Below are 20,876 nucleotides of genomic sequence, written 5' to 3'. Positions count from 1 at the left end.
AAATGCAAAGCTCTAGTCAACAGATCTATGTACAGAGGCCTGGACTGTGCCTCAAAAGATTAGTAAGATATTTGTGTTTGAAGTTAAAAATAAAATTTTAAGGTGTGAATGTAGTGCTTTTAAGTGTACATGCAGTTTTTCCAATGTTTTATGACATGTTTATTTTTGAACAAGTAATAGCTTCCCATGGTTCAATAAATGAGAGAAACATAAAAAGCTGTAAAATGAAGTCTCCTTCTCACTCTCTTCCTATTCAGCCCAGAGACAGCCCCTCCCTCCTCACAGACGACTCTTCCTGGTTTCTTGGATCCTTCCAGATTTTCTTAATGCACAACAACCAACTGTGAATATGCAGTGGGTCGCCAGCTATTCATGGATTCCATATTTGCAAATTCTTCTACTCTCTCAAATTTATTTACAACCTCCAAATCAATACTTGGGACACTTTCGAAGTCCTTGGCACACATGCACAGAACAGCAGAACATTCGATTTGCCTGATACCCATTCCCAGCTGAGGCTGACCAGGTGATGCGCTGCCTTCCTGTGGCAGCTCTCGTGCTGCCAACAGGTGTCCTTTTTCCAGTCAGTTTTGTGCCACATTTTTCACATCCTTGTGCTTCCTGTTGGTTTCGTTGTTCACAGTGGCCCCCAGGTGTGGTGCTGGTGTGCTGGCTTGGGGCTTTCCTCAGTGCAAGGAGGTTGCATGTGACCTATGGAGGAAATACTTACTAGATAAGCTTCATTCAAATAAAAGTTATAGGGCCATTGGCTCTGAGTTTGGTGTTTACAAATCAACAATATATATTAAATAAGGTGCCTTGACACAGAAACACACATAAAATGAGGTTAAGTTCTGATCAGTTGATGGAATTGTTGTGACCAGAGGCTCACAGGGACCTCACCTGTATTTCCCCCAGGAGCAGTGATACAGTACTAAATGATCCAGTGTTCGTAATGACATCACAAGATATATTACAGCTAATAATGAGAATCGACTATTTACAGATACATAGATATGTGTATATTCTATGTTAACGTTGGAGAGCTTTCTATACCCGTTTATGGAGTGTCCTTGATCTTTTTTTAACAGCTGCATAGTATTTCACCACTTGGTTATTCCATAGAATTCACCTTCAACTGAGAATGCCATCTCAGGGTGTCTGTGGGAGACTGGTAAGGTAGTGAAGCGCCACAGGTGCAGGTTCCCACCAGGGTCAGGGGTTTGGGGGTACTGTGAAGGACTTGGTACCGTGTCTGGCCTGAGGTCAGCATCCCATGCACATTAGCCACGTTATCTTTCTTTATCATCCTTCTTTCCCATCTGCTCAGCAGTGTTAGTCTAGCTTGTCAGCATGGCTCTGGAGGTCATTGCTGCTGTCCTTCTGACTGCAGCCAGCCCCTCTGCAGTCTGTCTCCACACGGGGCTGGAAGACACCTGGGCATCCTACCTAGGCTTAACCTAGGGTCACACCAGCTTCAAGGGAAGGGGATTGTCTCCACACAGCGTTGATGTTTGGACAAACTTGTTTGCTGCATCCCGTAAACATTGAGTGGATCCGCTTTGGGCCCAGCATTGGTCGTGGATGGCACAGTGGAGAAGGGAGGGAGAGCCGTACAAACAGAGGTATTCAGAGACATTTCTGTGCCTTTAGAACTTAAAAATCTAGCATTGGTTGAAAAATAGAATACCTGAGGTGACTCCCTGATGGAGTCATATTTCCAACAAGCGGAAGGAAGGATGCTTCTCTGGGCCTGTGAATCCTTCCTCTAGGATTTGGTCCTCACACTCTCCAAGGACCCCAGGCTCTTGGGGGCCCCGTTTCTGCCCTCTCATTTCAGCCACAGGAGCCCCCTGTGGGGGCCTCACCGAAACTACCTGGTCTTGGAGCAGCAAAGGGAGGTTGGTTGGGCAACAATTTGAGATAGTCAGGGCACCCGAGTGGCTCAGTCAGTTGAGCGTCTCCCTTTGGCTTTGGTCATGATCAAGCCCTGGGATCCTGGGATCAAGCCCCACATTGGGCTCCCTGCTCAGTCGGGAGTCTGCTTCTCTCTCTGCCTCTTCCCGCACCTCCTGCTTGTGCTCTTACTTGCTGTCTCTCTCTCTCTTTCAAATAAATAAAATCTTTAACAATATATATGCAAGAATCTGGAACAGTGAGGTAATGAGGACCAGTGACCAACAGGATATCAGACTTGGGCAAGTCCAGATAGGTTTGGGGGCTTCCCAGGATGTGAAGGATTACCAAAGGAGGGAGCAAATCCAGACCCTCTTGATTCTCTGAGGCCTGTTGGTAGTCATTTGGGTAGATGGACACCAACTTTTATGACCCTCTCATCATCCACATACAGAACTCAACAATGGGAATCTCAGGTGAAGGGTTTGTTGGGAATGTTCACTTCCATCTTTATAACATTGAATTCTTGGAAGCATGTGTAAATTAAAGCATACCATTTTTTCTTTACCTTGGCATGCTGTGATGTGAACCAAGGTCCTCCTGACAAAACTGGTCTCCGCCACTCCATCAGCTTGGCTCTTGCAGGATGTTCACTCCTATGGTCTGTTCACTGTTTGGTTCCCTGAGCTCAGCAGCTTCCCGAGAACCCTGGGACGAGGAGCCCCTCTAATTTGTTGGTGGCCGACCTCCCTTCACACAATGAAGGACAAAGGAGACATCTCAGAACAGCCAAGTCACTGAGTCAAAGCTTGGTCAGGAGGATGCAGGGTGACAAGGAAGTTTGAGGTGGGCTGTGACGCCCTCTGGATTCACTGAGCACACATCTAGTTAGCACAGTGCCACACACAAGGCATAGGCTGGGTCCCAGAGCTGAACAGGATGGGCCTCTGGCTGCCCCCAGAATTAGAAAGGTGGGGGCATGAGTCATGATGATGGGCTAGAATCCAATCTACAGAGGCTTGGAGAAGGCAGCCACTCAGGAAATACCTCTGGGATGGCCTCCAGGCCCAGACACAGAAGTCCCTCTGACATGTTTCTTGACTCCCAGAATTTCCCCAGAAGTCTTAGAGTTCTGAGCCCAAGAGGGCTGTGGGGTTGCTTGTCTTAGCCTCCTTATCTTACAAGAGAAGAGCCTAGGGGCTGCGGCATCGCCCCAAGTGGGGGCTGTGTTGCTGCTGCTGTGTACAGAATGCCCACATGTGGCACTGACATCATAACCCAGTGAACCTCGTCTGAAATGCCGGCAGGAGAGCCAAAGAGACCCCAAGCACAAAGGACGCCAAGGCACAATTATTTCATATATAAGGGAGCATCGCTTACTTTGTTACCCAGTAAACTGTAAGCTGTTTTCCGGAAAGGAGTGTGTTTTCCCCAAGACACCCACCCCATCTTTGAAACCTTGGATGTCCAGAGGCATTTGCTTTTTAGATAGACATCAAACTGTAAAGGCCACAGACCAGAACTAAATCAGCTGCTCCTTTGCGGAACTGAACCCTTGACCAAGCAGCCTACTTAGCGTCCTAAGGCAGGAGAGCCTCCGGGCTGGTGCTATCCAGGTGGCAGTATAGGCTGCTCCCTCCTCACCATCCCCTGCAAAGGAAACCAGTCTCTGTCACTCACTGCTTGGGGTTTGAGTGATAGATAGGAATGGAGCACTCAGGTGCTTGACTTGTGTCTTCTTAAATTTATAATTCACTCTGAGGCTGGAAGCAGAATACAGGAGTCCGCTCTTCCCACCAGCCAGCACCCTTTCCAGTCCATCTTCATCCCCCATACTCCCTAGGGCTGCATCAGAACAGCTGGAGAATCTTCCATTCTCCCTGCCCTGCTCTGCCCTGGACAGCTTCAGGGATGGGAATCCTTTCTGGGCTGCAGTCCTAAGTGTTGATTCATAAAGCCCGTGTCCTTGGGGTCAGGAGTGGTCCCAGGCCCCGACCACCCCCACTCCCACCAGCAAGGGTCTGCCCACTATGCCTCCTGAGCCCTGGCTGAAGTGACGCCCCCCTGCCTCCCCACCCCCTAGAGGCCCCCCTCTGTCTCCTCTTTGTGAAGTTCCTTGGAGTCTTTAGGAAGCCCTGAGCTTAAAAGATTCAGGCTGTTGGGTTTGTATCTCTTCTAGCAGAGTCCTTGCACAGTAGGTCCTTGCCGTGAGGTTGTATGAAAGGATATAAAGGACGGGCAGGGCACAGATGCTGGTCTGCAGGCCGTGAAGTCCCTAGTCCACTTGGCTGAACATCTCTTAAGGCCCGCGGCTACGACCTGGTCGAGTCTCTTGGCACAGATCCGTCTTCATTATGGTTGCTGGTCGATTCTGAAATCTTCCTAGCAACTCCTCCTTAGGAGAAACATGTAATTATGGAGTAACTCAGGGCCTCACCTATGGCTTGTTCAGTTGATTCCCCTGACCCGCCTCCTCTCTGCAGACCCCTTGGCTGTAGCATCTCTCAACCTCCCCATCACCTGGAGGGGCCAGCTGCAGTGGGGAAGAGCCTTCATGGAAGGAGTCAGGAAGCCCGTGTGGACCTTGGCCCTGGCATCCCTCCCACCCCCAGAACCTATTACATCTCTCCCTTGACATCTAAGGAACCCTGTGTTTGGGGTCGAAGTTTCCTGCACTGCCTCCACAGGTCACTTTCTCTCTGAGATATAACTGATTTTATCTATCCTGATGTGATAAACATGGATCCCCCTGGGTGCATATGAGCAGGTCCCACTCTAGTCTCCCAGAGCATATAATATGTGCTGTTATGTCATGTGCTGGGAAGTCAGGAAGGGTTGGGCCACATCAGTTGCCTTCTCCGTCCTGTAGGAGAGAAACACCACATAGTGGGCTCTAAGCTGTGTGCATTCACCCCTGAACAGTTGTCCAGTCCTCACCTTGAATACTAATTAGATGCTGAACCATTAATTTCAGCCACTACAAGTTGATAAAAGATGAGGCAGAAATTTTATGGATTTTGTTAAGGCTCCCTCCAGAAAAACTTGACTTTAATTATCTGGATACATAAAAGTATGGCTGAGATCCAGAATAGGGCAAATTACCTGCCCAGGTTCACACAGAGAGTCAGTGGAGCCAAAGCTGAGTCTCCTGTTTGCTCCTCCAGCACCTCTCTGTTTGTACCATATTCACAGAATCAATGCCCATGTTTCTAATATCCCTACCCAGACCTACACATTTATGGGGGAGAGTGGTTTGAAAAACTACATACAGGAATATATCAAGGCACACTCAGACCATGGCTGCCTCCTCCAGGAAGCCATCCTCTATTCCTGTGATCTCTTATCTCCCCACATCCTTGACACCCACATCCCTTATGCCAGCCAGGGAAGGAGAGAAGAAATGGCATGTGGCAGTCACCCGGGGAAGACAGTGTTAATTCCCTGGTCAAGGACTACTGCTAGCCCAGAGGAGTGAGCGATGGCAGTTAGGACCAGTACCCTGCACATTAGAAAGTGAAATATCTCCAATCACTGTTTCCTGGTGGAGAGCTGTCCACAGGAAGCAAAATCCAAACTCCGTTTTGCAGATTCCCAGGCTGTCAGGCTTCTTCCTGGTTCCTGGGCTTGGAGGGACAGTTGATGCCACAAGGTGAGTCTGAAAGAGGGAGAAATAAGTGTCCCTTGGGGGCCAAAGGAAGTCTTGGAGATCCTCCCACAGCAGAGAGTCAGCAGAGACCCAGGGCAGGGAGCAGCGAGCGGCCAAGGAAAGGAGCAGACCAGTCACTCTTCGAGGGGGAATGTTTCGGTGCTAATAGCCATCATTGGCAGAACTCGTCCACGGTAATTGGGTTACAGGATTATAAAATACCCACCGGCTTTATTTAAAAGACTAATCAGAAAGCATTTAGAACAACAACATTGCTATAAAGGAGGCCGTGAACTGCGGGCCCACGCCTTGGAGAACTGCCCTTAGCCTCTGCCTCCTTTGGGAATCTGGGGAGAAAGCTGGAGTGAGAAGAATCCCAGGAGAACCCAAATAAAAGCTCCTCTGATAGACCTGAGAGGAAGGCTTGCCCCAAACCCAAGCCAAGTTATTTGGGGGATTGTGTATACAGTCTCCGAATGATGATCCAGTGTCGGAAAAAGGAAACTCTTTTTGGTTTTTCTTCCTCCAACAAGCGGTGGTGGTCTGGCGGGAGCAGGGTGTTACCCCTGCTAAATTATAAGCAAACGAGTCCTGCTGATTCCTTGGCCAAAGTCAACTTCCTCCCTCTCTCTCTTTCTGGTTCAAAGGAGAGCCCTTTTGGACAAATACCCTCCTTGCAGATTGTGCTCTGTCTCCTGGTACTCCTGGGGGTGCGGGGTAGGGGGGGCTTTGAAGTGCTAGAATAGGACTCTGCAGACTTTGGCTGGGGCCAAACACAGCATGAACCTAGTTTTATACCACCTAAGGAAGGGTTTTTACATTTTTATGGGGTTGAAGAAAAATCAGGAGAATTCAAATTTCAGTGTCCGTGAATAAAGTTGTATTGGAACAAAACCATGCCTATTCACGTATATATAGTTGTATGGCTGCTTTCACGCTACAGTTGCAAAGTGGTGACAGATTGTATGGCCCACAAACCTGAGAATATTTACCAGCTGGCCCCATACAGAAGAACTCCTGTGCCAAAAAAAAGTCGGTGCAGAGCATTATCTACATTATCCCTTGAATCTGGTGCTGTAGGGCACTTGACCCAAAACAGAAAAGAATAGATTCTGTCCCTGGGTCCCTGTCAGGGGTGAAGTGCTCTCCGTCTCATTTGTTTGACTCAGTGTCTCAATTCAATGAGCATGGACTGAGCATCTGCTGTGTCCCAGTCACTGGGACACAAGATGAGGAGGATGCCGTCCCTGCCTTGGAATGACTGGACAACCAGTGGGCAGAGGGGCATGGAAGCAAGCCGTGTGGCTATAATGCTTCCACGCGAAATGGAGGGGGCACATTGGGTTCTGAGTAAGCCTCCATTTGTTGATTCCAATCTGGAATCCCGGAGTCTTGCTCTAAGGAAGAAATTGATCAAAGAAATGTGAAAGTAGTAGTTCTGTTAATTAGTTCATGAGTGAAAAAGCTCCTGATGCCAGTTACCCAATAGGAAATGTTTTCCATAATGAGCAAAGTAGTAACCTTATTAGAAAAGTCATTAAGACTTGAATCCTGAGATGGTTTTATGACAATTTTAGGAGATCAGTTAATCTACCAAGAAGAATAGTTTCTCAGTTGTAAATGGTATATTTAAGATACCTTTTGGGGTGCCTAAGTGGCTCAGTTGGTTTAAGCATCTGCCTTCAGCTCAGGTCATGATCTCAGGGTCCTAGGATCGAGTCCTGCTTTGGGCTCCCTGCTCTGTGGGGAGTCTGCTTCTCCCTCCCTCTGCCACTCCCCTCTGCTCATGCTCTCTCTCCCAAATAAATAAATAAAAATCTTTAAAAACAAAAAGGCTTTTGACAAGATGTTAAACTGCGGCATGCGGGATCCCTGGGTGGCGCAGCGGTTTGGCGCCTGCCTTTGGCCCAGGGCGCGATCCTGGAGACCCGGGATCGAATCCCACGTCGGGCTCCCAGTGCATGGAGCCTGTTTCTCCCTCTGCCTGTGTCTCTGCCTCTCTCTCTCTCTCTCTGTGACTATCATAAATAAAAAAATTAAAAATAAAAAAATAAAAATAAAAAATAAAAAAAAAAACTGCGGCATGCTACTGTCTTTGCAAAAGGCATGGAGGCAGGGGTGTGTATAAGCATTCTTATATGAGCATAAAATGTTTCTAAAACACATGAGAATCTGAGTAATTATCCCAAGAAGGCTGGGCTGCTGGGTATATGGGAATAAGGATAAAAAGAAACCTTTTCACATATACCTTTTAAAAAAATTTTTGCTCTAACTTTTCACTTTCTTTTTAAGCATTTAGTTATTTCAGGTAATTTTCATTCTTTTGTATACTCTGTTATGCCTTTTGAATTTTGAACCACATAAATATAGTTCCTATTTAAGAGATAGATAGATAGATATGAATTTTACACATTTAAGTTTTGGGAGAAATTAATTAAAAATTTAAAATATATAAATTTAACATTTCTGGGCCTCACCTTCTGAATCTGTCCTGTAGGGAGACTAGATGAGCTTTATGGGAGTCTTCCAACTGGAGAGGACATCAGACTCAACGGAGGGCCCATTAAAACAAAGATTGCATGTCCCCCAACCAAGTTTCTGATTCAGTGGGTCTGGAGCCAAGAATAAGTACTTATAACAAGTTCCCGTGTGATGCTTATGCTGTTGACCCAGGAACCACATTTTGGGAGCCTACTTCTGACTTTGTAGGGTTTTGTACTTGTAAATAAACTACATTTCCAGTTCTGAAAAATACTAGGGAATAAAGAATAGATTCCTGTAGCTCAGAGCACAAAGCAGACACATCAACCAAAGTAAAATTATCTAGCTTCCATTCCACCCACAGGGGCATGGTAGAGGGACATGAAATCAGGTCATGGTCAGAATCTGGTGAGTTTCGATAAGTAATTCTTCCTGTGGGAGGTAATGTGGTGCAAAGCCTTTGGGGGTAGGGTGAAGTGGTGAGATTTAAGCTAGGCAGGGCATTCTGTTACCACCAGGCCTGATGCCCACAGGATAACATTGCTGGAGGTTATTTTAAAGCTCCCACAGTTCATCCCTGCCATACAAGTTCAGTCAGATCATGAGTTCTTGACATAGACACCTGAACCTGACTTGATGCTTTTGTACACACCATTCCCTCAGCCAAAACACCCTTCCTGGTCCTCTCATTTCTGTATGAACCCTATTTGTCCATCAAGATCCAAGTAGATCTAACTGTTCTCCATAAGAACTTAACATTCATTCCCCCTACACTGAGTGTCTTTTTCTGCTGATACCAATTCAGCGGGACACTTGATCATTATTATCTTAATTTTTTTTTCATTCATCAATTCACTCATTCAACAAATATCACCCTCCTTCAACAGATCTTTATTGGAGGGCCTACAGTATGCTGGGCATTATGGTAGGTTTTGGGAACAGAATAATAGGCAAAAATAGACGTGGTCCCTGCTCTAGTAGTTAGAGATCCATTAATCAAATAATGGCACTGGTGGAAGTACAATTACAGACTAAGAAGATGGGTTTGAAAGAAAGGAATGTGTAAGAAATGACCCTGATGTTGACGTTGACCTGTGGTTAGGGTCAGAGTAGACTTCCTTAGGAAATAGAGTCTGAGTTGAGATCTGAATGAGGAATCCCCGGGATGTGACTAGGTAAAGATAATATGGGAAAAGGCATAGCTCTTGAAAGTTAGGGGCGTGGGGGGACACCAGCATGTACCAAGGTCCTGTTGTGGGAGGCAGTGTGGCAGCTTCAGGAAACTGAGAGAAGACCAGAATGGCCGGGGTGGTGTGATGAGAAGGGGGTAAAGAACAAAGTAAAGGAGAGCTACATTGCCAGACTGGGACAAACTGTCCAAACTGGGACAGAGCCCAATCAGCCTTGTTCATGATTTTGATTTGTAACCTAAGAGCGCTAGGATGCCATCAAAGGATTTTGGTCAGTGATGAGATCAGTTACGTTTTGTTTTGTTTTGTTTTAAGATTTATTTATTTATTTATTTATTTATTTATTTATGATAGATATATATATATAGAGAGAGAGGCAGAGACACAGGAGGAGGGAGAAGCAGGCTTCACGCCAGGAGCCCAACGTGGGACTGGATCCCGGGACCCCAGGATCACGCCCGGGCCAAAGGCAGGCGCCAAACCGCTGAGCCACCCAGGGATCCCCCAGAGTTATGTTTTAAAAGTTCATTCTGCTGCTGCTGGCTGGAGCATGGACAAGACCAAAAGCAGAGAAAGCAGTTGGAAGGCTGCTGGGATAGTCTGGAAGACAAATGAGGAGTCTTAGATTAAGGTGATAGTAATAGAACTGGAGGAAAAGGGATGCAGTTAAGAAAATACTAGGAGGTAAATTGATTCCCTATCATATTGTAGTGGTTGGTTAAGGAAGAGGGAGGAGTCAAGGGCAAGAGTTATTACAGGAGCGTCCATTCTGGGGAATATGAGGTTGACTTTGCCTTTGAGCACGGTAGGCAACTGAGCAGGAGCCCAGACCCTCTGGTCTGGAAGTGGTGATTGCAAGTCAGCAAGGTAGAATGGTAAGTGAGGATGTCAAGGGAGAGGGCTTGTGTGAGAAAAGGAGGGGGGTCTCCTCTTACTGGGTGGTAAGCCCCTGCAGGAGAGTCACTTCCCTTTGGCAGCACAAGGGGCATGTTTCTCTCATTTCTCCTTCTGTTCTGCTCACCATCATCCAAGTTCAGGTCTTAATTATGTCTCACCTGGATGCAGTGAGAGCTTGCTGATCCATCGCTTCTCAAATTTTAATCTGCACACAAATCACTTGAGGGTCCTGATAAAATACAGATCCAGATTGAATACATGTAGGCGGAAGCCTGAGATTCTGAATTTCTGGCAAGCTCACAGGTGATACAGACGAAATTTTCAGGAGGGGAGCTGGTTTCCCTGCTCCTGAAGCTTAGCGCCATCAAACCTGACATCCTTTGTGCCTCTGCTCAGAAGCCTTCAATAGCCATTCATGGTCACATTCAGGATCTACTCCAGCTCTCTTTGGCCAACCATGGTTTCTTCCCACTGCTTCTCTTCATACATCCTTCATTCTACCAAACCAAACCAAATCTCTTGCTCTGAATTTGTTCATCTCTCATCTTTCAGGAAGGGACAGAGACCAACTCAGTCTAGCTTCCAGTTGGAGGGGGCTACTGCAGTGGTCTTAAAATCTCCCATGAAAGAATGCGGTAAACGTAATGACCCTCCTCACACATTTTCAAGTTTACACCTACATTTTTTATCATACATTTGCAGAAGATGCAATCTCCAGGATATTGTAAACATTGATATTTTTAAGTAAAACTATTACATCATTGTTTTAAATTTATCCAGTAGAATCTAAGCACAACAGGCATTTGATATCTACCATCATCCGTTTTAAAAACGCATGAACATGCTCTTCACTAATAGTGTTCCTTTTTCTTCTTGAAATTTTATTTCTGTTCACTTCCCCAGTGGAATTTTATCCTAATGGAATATGTGTAATCTATTTCATGCTTAAAACTCTTTCGTTTGTTTCCCTATCATATTTCTCTGTAGCGATTTTATATAAAATTAAAACTTCGTTAATTTCCTGAAATCATAAAACTCTGAGTATTAAAATTTTCTTCTGGTCTGAGTTATTGTTAACAATTATTAATAGGGGCAGCCCGGGTGGCTCAGCGGTTTAGCACCGTCTTCAGTCCAGGGCGTGATCCTGGAGACCCGGGATTGAGTCCCACGTTGGGCTCCCTGCATGGAGCCTGCTTCTCCCTCTGCCTGTCTCTCTCTCTCTCTCTCTCTCTCTCTCTCTCTCTCTCTCTCTCTCTGTGTCTCTCATGAGTAAATAAATAAAAATCTTTAAAAAAATTATTAATGGGACACGATTAATCAAAATAACACAAATGTATTATTAATTTGGATGAATTATTAATAAACACAAAAACTAAAATTATACTGAAGATGCATCTCTTAGTGAGATGATAATGCTGGATGACTTTTTAAAATAAAATTTATTGACTTACAACACACATACCTACATGTGACCAGGTCAGAGCGTTCAGCTTGAATTATCCAAGTAAACACACTCATACAGTTACCACCATGTCCAGAAATAGAATATTGCTGGTGTTGGGTTTTTTCTTCAGTTTATTTTTATATCCATGGAAGAATATTACATATTGTATGAGATATGAGACAGGGGCCAAGATTGATTACATTTCTATTTTTTATTCATATATATGTACGCCCTGAATATCCTCAGTTGCATGTACTGATAGAAGTAGAAGTTTTGTTAAAACAGGATCACTTATAAACAAAAAATTAAAAAAAAAAAAAAAGGGGGGATTCCCTGGGTGGCGCAGTGGTTTAGCGCCTGCCTTTGGCCCAGGGCGCGATCTTGGAGACCCAGGATTGAATCCCACCTCGGGCTCCCGGTGCATGGAGCCTGCTTCTCCCTCTGCCTGTGTCTCTGCCTCTCTCTCTCTCTCTGTGTGTGTGACTATCATAAATAAATAAAAGAAAAAAAATTTAAAAATAAAAAAATAAAACAGGATGACTTGGGGATCCCTGGGTGGCTCAGTAGTTTAGCACCTGCCTTCAGCTCAGGGTGTGATCCTGGAGTCCCAGCCTCTCTCTCTGTGTCTCTCGTGAATAAATAGATAAAATCTTTAAAAAAAAAAAAAAAGGATCACTCAGTTCTTGATCTGCTTTGAGTTGTATACTGAATATCACATAGCAAAAAATAAAAAAATAAAAATAAAAAAATAAAAAAATAAAAAAAAGAATATCACATAGCGATTTATCACTAACAGACTTTAATTACTTCTACTAGGCCTTCCTATTATTATTAATAATAATAAGGAATTGGAAACCATCCAGTTTCAAAGAAGATTCACTACTCATTTATTAGAGTTGCTGGTTTTCTCAGCTTTCTAGATGTCCCTTTATATGGTGGCCAGGAGTGGGGCGGGCTGCTGGGGCGATAATAAGCCCAGTTAAGATTTGGGATGAGGTGAGTAAGAGGTCTGTCTTTCTTTTGTAGAGAAGGAAGACATTTGTGAGAGTGCAGGTATTAAAGGTCAACTTGTACCTTTGTCACCAATCAGTTCCAGAAAACAGCTTCTATGGAAGTTTGAGGCCCTGGGAATTAAGAGAAACAAAAACTCTCTCTTAAAACTTTGAGTGCATGTGTAGTGCTTGGAAAGTGTTCGTGTACTCCCAGGAATCTACAGACCCTAATTAGAAGTCCCCTAAAGAACCTATATGACTCAAACCAGACTAAACCAGTCTCTCCACATTTCCTAGTTCGTGGTTCTAAGACTTGTCTCAGTATGGTTTTTTGTGCCAGGTCAGCACTGTGTGTAGATGTTTCCCTGAGCAGGGACCTCAGAAAGCAGGGAATTGTGTTGACCAGACAGGCAAACTAATGTGTTAGCAATACTCCTCCTTCAAACTTTCTCCAATTCCATTCTTATCCGGCATTAGCTCTGCAGTCTATGAGTTCCCTTATCTGTTATTTTTACCTTTTTATTACGTGCGTACTTATTCATGTGACCCGTCATCACCTTTTCTAACCATAAACATCTCAAGAGCTGATGCTTGTCTTAATCATTTCCTGGCATTGTGCCTTACACTTAGTAGGTGTCGAATAAGTATTTGTTGAGCAGATAAGTTGATAAATGAATGTCTTAAATGTCTTCACATCCCCTGCAGATCCTAGAGTCCCAGATGAATGGAAGGATTAATCAGTGAGCAAAACAATGAATTAACAAATCAATGAACTAACGAGGCATTGAGCAATGGGCTTTGAAAGAGAGTTCACTACTCACATGAGGGTCCAGATATGCAGAATTGGGGTAAATGGTGTGCAGTGTACAAAACAGGCTACTCCAAATCAAGTCTCCTGTTTTGTATTTAATTCTCTAATCGGGGCGGCCCGGGTGGCTCAGCAGTTTAGTGCCGCCTTCAGCCCAAGGCCTGATCCTGGAGTCCCGGGATCGAGTCCTGCATCGGGCTCCCTGCATGGCACCTGCTTCTCCCTTTGCCTGTGTCTCTGCCCCTCTCTTTCCCTCTCCCTCCCTCTCTCTGTCTGTCTCATTAATAAATAAATAAAATCTTTAGAAAAAAATTCTCTAATTGGTCAGTGTAGATGTAATTGTTCTTACCAGAACATCCAAGTAGGGGCACCTAGGTGGCTTAGTCAGTTGGGCATCTGCCTTTGGCTCAGATCATGATCCTAGGGTCCTAGGATCGAGCCCACGTCCAGCATCCTGCTCAGTGGAGAGACTGCTTCTCCCTCTCCCTCTGGCTACTGCTCCCTCTGCTTGTGTTCTTTCTCTCTGTCAAATAAATACGTAAAATCTAAAAAAGCATCCACTTAAATCCTGTCCTGTGCTTTGCACTTTGTCTTGCAGGTGTGAGTGGCATCTCTGCACCACGGTGGTGTTTAGTCCATACCTCAGCCCACGTGAGGATGTAAAGCCCCCCACTCTGCACATGAGTGGTACAGGCCAACAGGAACATCTGGCTGCAGCCACGTTCACCGACATGTCAGCCGTGGAATAGTGTGGACGCCTTCTCTCAGCTTCTCAGGGTCTCAGTTCTTTTGGGTTTGTCTCATTGACCTTTTTTTATGGTTTTGTGGCTGGACATTCACGGCCAAGGCAGGCACCATGGGGGATCAGCAGCTGTACAAGACCAATCATGTGGCCCACAGTGGTGAGAACCTTTTCTACCAACAGCCACCACTTGGCATCCATGGTGGGCTGAACCACAACTATGGGAATACGGTCACAGGGGCTGGAATGGATGCCCCACAGGCGTCACCCATCTCCCCCCACTTCCCTCAAGATACTCGGGATGGTCTAGGCTTGCCGGTTGGTTCCAAAAACGTTGGCCAAGTGGATCCCTCGAGGCAGGGAGGGTGGGGAGGTCATACTGGGCCTGGAAACCACGTCCAGCTACGCAGCAACCTGACCAACTCTAACATGGTGTGGGGGACACCGGCCCAGGCTGAGCCCGCCGATGGCTACCAATATACCTACTCCCAGGCCAGTGAGATCCGGACCCAGAAACTCACCAGCGGTGTCCTGCACAAGCTAGACTCCTTCACCCAGGTGTTCGCCAACCAAAACCTGCGAATTCAGGTCAACAATATGGCCCAGGTGCTGCACACCCAGTCGGCAGTGATGGACGGAGCCCCTGACAGCGCCCTCCGCCAGCTGCTGTCCCAGAAGCCCATGGAGCCCCCAGCGCCAGCTCTTCCTGCTCGCTACCAGCAGGTGCCCCAGCAGGCTCACCCTGGTTTCCCCAGTGGGCTGTCCAAACCAGCTCTTCAGGTGGGGCCACACGCTAGCCAGGGCCACCTGTATTATGACTACCAGCAGCCACTGGCTCAGATGCCAGTGCAGGGAGGACAGCCACTGCAAGCCCCTCAGGTGCTGTCCCAGCACATGCAGCAGATGCAGCAGCACCAGTATTACCCGCCGCCACAGCAGCAACAGCAGCAGGCCGGGCAGCAGCATATGTCCCTGCAGGAAATGCAGCAGCAGCAGCAGATCCGCCCGCCACAGCCTCAGCAGCAGCAGCAACAGCAGCTGCAGCTGCAGCAGCGGCAGGGTCCGATGCAGATACCTCAGTATTACCAGTCCCAACCCATGATGCAGCACTTGCAAGAACAGCAGCAACAGCAGCAAATGCACCTACAGCCCCCTTCGTATCACAGGGACCCCCACCAGTACACCCCAGAGCAGGCGCATGCCGTCCAGCTGATCCAGCTGGGCTCCATGCCCCAGTACTACTACCAGGAGCCCCAGCAGCCCTACGGCCACCCCCTCTGCCAGCAGAGCCACCTGCCCCAGCACCAGCAGCGCGAGGACAGTCAGCCCAAGACTTACCCAAGCGACAGGCAGGCCCAGACCATGCTGAGCTCCCACGGCGACCTGGGGCCTCCTGATGCAGGAATGGGAGACCCGGCAAGCTCGGACCTGAACCGGCTCGGCGGGGCCCTCCCCCATCGGCCACTCCTATCCCCCAGCGGGATCCACCTCAACAACATGGGGCCTCAGCACCAGCAGCTGTCTCCCAGTGCCCTGTGGCCCCAGGTATTCTTATGGTGGGCGCAGCTTGGAGGATCTTGATGTGCTATAGCGCCGGCCAGAGCAGAGTCTAGGTCGTGCCCACCCCTCTCACCAGCCCCTCCAGTGCTTTTGTTCTTTATCCACACCACGAACCTTAATGCACATGTGCCTGATGCTGTCTGTGCCAGGCACATGGAATCCAGGATCAATTTCAATTCAGCCCTTTGCCCAGTGAGCTTACAGTCTTGCTGCAGCAATGCTCATAATACCATACAAGGTCCTGAATGATGCATGTAGTGGTCAAGGCTTGACTGGGGGGCCCAGGGACCACACGGGGTGGGGGTTGGAGGTCTGGCCCCCTTAGGTCTGACTCCTCAGGGAATTCCTTTGTGAAACTGTTCCCCCTTTGGGAAGGTGACCACATTATGACAGCATTTCTCCAAGTATATTGCTCTGACCAGGAATACCATAGAATGTTTAATAGATATGGTGGGGATGGGGGTGGAGTGAGTTCTCCAGATAAATACATTGGGGGATTCCTATAGAGAATCTGGTTGCAACGCTGAGGGGCTTCTCAGAGCCTGTGCTATGCTGATGTGTGTGTGTTGTGCATCTCCCAGAGATGAGACTCTGAGCTGCCCTCAGGATCCAGGCAGGTAAAGTGAGTAATAAAAGTGACTTGTTAAAAAAAATTTTTTTTTTTAAAAAGTGACTTGTTAGGAGACAGTGAGGAATGGTGCCAGCTGTGGTGGCCTGGAAGGTAGATGCCCCATCTGATGGTGTTCTTATTCAGGACTTTTCAAAAAACAATCTAGCCAGACAAAGATCGTCCGCAGATCTGTGGGCCACGGTCATTAACCGTTTGTTTCTCAAATGTATTTGCCACAAGAAGGTTCCTGTGTGCTGGGCACTGCTCATGCCCTGTCATGTTCCTGGGAGCTACACTCGTATGACAACAGGCTCCGGGGAGAAGGAAACCTTGAATGGGATCAGGGTAGATGGAAAGAGGGCTCTGATGGAGGCTGGAGACGAGCTCTCCTTGACCCTATCTGGTTTGAGACCCAGGCCCAGTGGTAACTGGGGGAGCCTTTTTGAATATAAGAATAAGGTGACATGGCCACAGCTGACCTGACCAACAGGAGATCTCTGGGCATGATGCTGTGTTATGCAGCTCTCTTGTTCCATGCCTTTCTAGGGAATGGAGCCTATCTATGCCCACAGTGGTGGATGGGGAGAAAAGGAAGGAACGAGGTAGGGGATTGAGTCCTGGCGAGCCGGTGGCTTGGTGGCAGCTGCCGAAGTGGGTGTGTTACTGAGTTGGGGGGCTTGTGGAAGCGAGGGAAAGAAGTGAACGACCTGCTGGCCCTGTGAGCTGGGGGAAGCATACTAGAAGTGCAGGCCCTGGGATTCCCTGAGCTCAAAGATTCCTCCCGTCAGAAACACACTTTTTTCTCTTTCTTCTTTCTTCCGGTGTCCTGCATGGCTCAAAATTAGATGCACCTACCTGATGGCAGAGCCCAGCCAGGGTCCCCCGAGTCAAGGTAGGATGGATGCAAGAAGGCATGTTGGCATTTTGGGAGACTGGGAGGTGTTCCTGGGTTGTCTATCAAGATTCATTTTCAAATTCAAAGTCAGTTTCTCAAAGAAGTTTATAATAAGAATAGCAGCTATTGTGTTTGAGTGTTTACTGTGTGCTAGGCACTCTCTATTTTGTGTAATAAAGCAACTCCAGTGATGGTGGGTAGGATTACCATGTGCCTAGCACATAGTAAGCACTTGACCATTCTTAGTTGTGTTCCTGTGACTTTACAGATGAGAAAACAGGCTCAGAGCTTAGATTTGTACATCAAGTAAGTGGCAATATTGGGATTGACTCCGAAGACCATGTTCTGTCCACCAGTCAGTATTTATTGAATACCTACTGAGTGTCAGGCATAGAGCTAAGCTTTGAGAATGCAGCATTGAGTAGTACAGACTTATTTCCCCCCATCACAGGCATGGTAAATTCTTAGTCAGAACCTGACAGACTGCTACAACATGCTGTCTAGAGGCTGAACCAGAGTACTTAGACATGTGTCTCTAAGGGAGGGCTTCTGGAAGAGGAGGCCCGAGGCGACCCTAGAAAGATAATAGGTCAAAAGTGGAAAAAACCCAGCACTTGACGGCCTAAAATGAAGGATGTTTTTTTCAACTCTTGCATGATTTTGAGCAAGCCCTTTCCCACTCTTGAGGCTCAGTTTTCCTTATGTAAAGTGGGCTTAGTTCTCTGAACGGTATTGGGATAATACAAGTGGGACCCTGGGAGCACTGGGTTCATTGCGGGGTGTGAGGTCTTGTGGTAAGTCACCCTTCCTCTTTGTCAACATGTATGTCCTCTCCGTTTGGCTCTACCCTTGAGCAGTAGCCAACCAAAAGGAGTGTTTGGGGAGCAGTTTGATGCCAAGAACAAACTGACGTGCTCCATCTGCCTGAAGGAATTCAAGAGCCTGCCTGCCCTGAATGGCCACATGCGGTCCCATGGGGGAATGAGAGCCTCCCCCAGTCTCAAACAGGTTAGCGGGAGCCAGTGCCCGGCCCTTCCCAGACCATGTGTTGCTTGCTTTGCTTTGCTGCCATCAGACAGAGAGTAATGTGACCCCCAGGTGGGCATCTGGGGAAGCACAGTCCTTCCCTAACAGGAGTACTTAAGCTTTAATGCTAGGAGCTAGCCAGATTAAACAGACTCCACTTCCACTGGTTTCATGAACAAGAGTCAAAAGCAGGGGGGCTGGAAATCTTTTGAGGGATCCTAGTTTCTCCTCTTTCTGGAAAAGACAGCAAAGAAAACATGTAGATGCAACATTATTTTTAACTTCTGCTGCTTAAAGCACCTAAGACCAGAGTCTCTTGGGCCTTCCAAATTAGTAGCCGATGGCCAGAGAAAGCAAATGTGACCAACATTTTCTATTCACCAGTGTGCTAGTGTTAGACTCTAGCAATGGAAGGTCTTTAAATACCCTCAGGATTATCCAGAGAGGATATCCATGTGGTGAAGTATCCATGCAGTTTTAGAGAAAGATTTAAAAATGCAAAGAATTTAAAAAATGCAAAGAATTTCTTAAATTCTTTAGATAATTGTTGATCTAAATTAAAGTCTATGGGGTTAACTCCCTGTTCACCAAAATTGTGGATACCCCAGGTCACCATTCCAAATACAAGAGCTTTGTCTTCCATTTGACAGATGAGTACACTGAGGCTTGTAGAATTAAGAGGTCCTACACAAGAGCTTATTATGTTTTATTTTGTGCCTACCAGTCCATTCTTTTTCTTTAAAAGTTATGACAACAAAAGATCTGTTTTAATTATACGATTATACAATTATCTGTATAATTATACAAGTGATAACAGTCAAGATTTTTTTTTTAACATAGAAAATAGAGTGCATGGCCTTGCCCACTGCCAACTGGCATCACTTGAGCCAAGGGACTCAGGGTTGCAGGAAGGAAACCACCCTGCAGTGGCTCTCTACCACCCATGTGTGATGCCCTGCAACATTTCAGGAAAAGCAAAGTGCATCCCCACTGGGACTAGCTGCTCTCAGCCCAGGATCAAAGCCTTTATTGTCTGTGTAGGAGGAAGGAGAGAAGGCCCTGCCGCCTCAGCCTCAGCCTCAGCCCCAGCCGCCACTGCCACCTCCGCCTCCGCCGCCACCGCAGCTCCCTCCCGAGGCAGAAAGCCTCACGCCCATGGTCATGCCCGTGTCTATCCCTGTCAAGCTTCTCCCGCCCAAGCCAGGCTCTCAGGGCTTCGCCAACAGCATCGTTGCCGCCCCCTCCGCCAGAGACAAGCCAGCCAGCTCGATGTCGGACGACGAGATGCCCGTGCTCGTGAGGATGACCCTCTCTCCCCCACACTCACCCCAAGGGGCTGCCCCCCACCCGCCTGCTGTGAGTTGCTGCTCTGCCCCCTGCCTGCCTGGGGTGAGAACATCCCTTTGCTTTCTTGGAGATGGGGCAGCTCTTCCGGGGTCACTGGCCTGAGCATAAACATGGCCATGGCTGGCTTGGGAATCCTATCTCTGTCCACACTGCCAGCTACCCAGTGAACACCTGTCACTCTCCCAGGCAAACGGTCTGGGTTAGATTCTGAGAGGCCTGAAGGTATTCCAAAATTAAAACACATGATAACTCAGCTGGTAATCACGGCTATTAAAATATAGAAGTCCTATCTCAGATAATAAAATACAGAAGTCCTATCTCAGTCCTATTTCAGCTGGGCCCTGGCCCCCCAGCTTCAGGATCTGCAGACCTCCTCAAATCCAGCAGCCAAAGAGGTAAAAACCCTTGGCACAGCAAGCTTCCATGCAATAGCCCTGGCATCCATTCTGATGGTCAGCATAACTAGATGCTTAATATTTTCAGTATCCCCCCTGCATTATTAGCCTTAGAGGACCTAATTCACTAAGGTTCCCAGAGTAACAGCACTGAGAAAGACATCTACCCCCCAATCTCAGGAAAGCAAAGATATTTGTGTTTCTCACTCACTCTTAAGTTCTCCTTCTCTTTCTCAAATTCCAAGCGTGTCACCCAAGCAGCTTAGCTTGGCTCTGGGGCAGAGATATCTCTCTCTTTCCCCCCCTCTTTGCCTCCCTCTCTTACCCACCTCGGTCCCTCCCTCCTCTTTCTCTCTTCCTTTCTTCTTTCCTCTTCCCTCCCCTCCTCTGGGGAGTCTGTAACCCATGTGGTTGACTATATCTAGATCTGTTCCCTCCCCACTAAGTGGTGTGCTGGGTCATATTTGTCCTCAAAGAAAAAGTGGCTGCTGGGATTCCAGGTGGCTTGAGGGTGGGGTTAGGCCAAAATAGGGGTATGGTGAAAAATTTAAAGAACTAGAAAAGTCCAAAAAGAACCTTCTTGGTTCTCTATGTAATACCAAGGCTTCAGAAGAGGAGAGGCCGAGGGGGATCTTCTGGGAGTGAGGGTTCTTGTGAACTTGCAAGACTTGGGAGCCAGCAACAGGCAGAGAGATGAAATGAGAGCCAAGCTCCCTCTTTGCCTAGGGAAGTTCCTGATTCAGAAGGAGAGACACTGTTTCTGTGCCTGGAGAACTCTCAGCCCGAAGCTGGAGACAGTAAGGTTCCTAGTCACACAGGGGTCAGAGCCCCAGGTAGCACCCTCCGCCCCCACTCAAGACCATGAGAGAAAAACCAGGGCAGAGAAACAGTGATCCCCTGGGAGTGGCTGCAGGGGAGCACCCCTGGACAGCTAAAGTCACTAGGGA

The 20,876-nt window shown here is 47.3% G+C and overlaps 1 protein-coding gene across 12 annotated transcripts in view; it reads left to right on the top strand.

Moving 5' to 3' along the window:
* The window catches only part of TRERF1 (transcriptional regulating factor 1), a 210,610-nt gene that overhangs the window by 156,303 nt on the left and 33,431 nt on the right, over nt 1-20,876 (top strand). For 6 of the 12 annotated variants that reach the window (XR_008665137.1, XR_008665136.1, XM_055330774.1 and 3 more), the window contains exons 5-8: nt 13,953-15,641; nt 17,112-17,158; nt 18,019-18,169; nt 19,229-19,543. Coding sequence is in view for 10 of the 12 variants with exons in the window: in XM_055330774.1 (XP_055186749.1) it covers nt 14,211-15,641; nt 17,112-17,158; nt 18,019-18,169; nt 19,229-19,543 (1,944 nt within the window). In the remaining 2 variants the exon portion in view is untranslated. The remainder of the gene's footprint in view (nt 1-13,952; nt 15,642-17,111; nt 17,159-18,018; nt 18,170-19,228; nt 19,544-20,876) is intronic. The other 6 variants (XM_055330776.1, XM_055330775.1, XM_055330773.1 and 3 more) reach the window with 2 other exon arrangements.

Source organism: Nyctereutes procyonoides, unplaced genomic scaffold (genome assembly GCF_905146905.1).
Source record: "Nyctereutes procyonoides isolate TBG_1078 unplaced genomic scaffold, NYPRO_anot_genome, whole genome shotgun sequence".
NCBI classification, from domain to species: domain Eukaryota; kingdom Metazoa; phylum Chordata; class Mammalia; order Carnivora; family Canidae; genus Nyctereutes; species Nyctereutes procyonoides.
The sequence above is the reverse complement of the archived record's forward strand: the minus strand, read 5'-3'. Positions and strand labels throughout refer to the sequence as shown.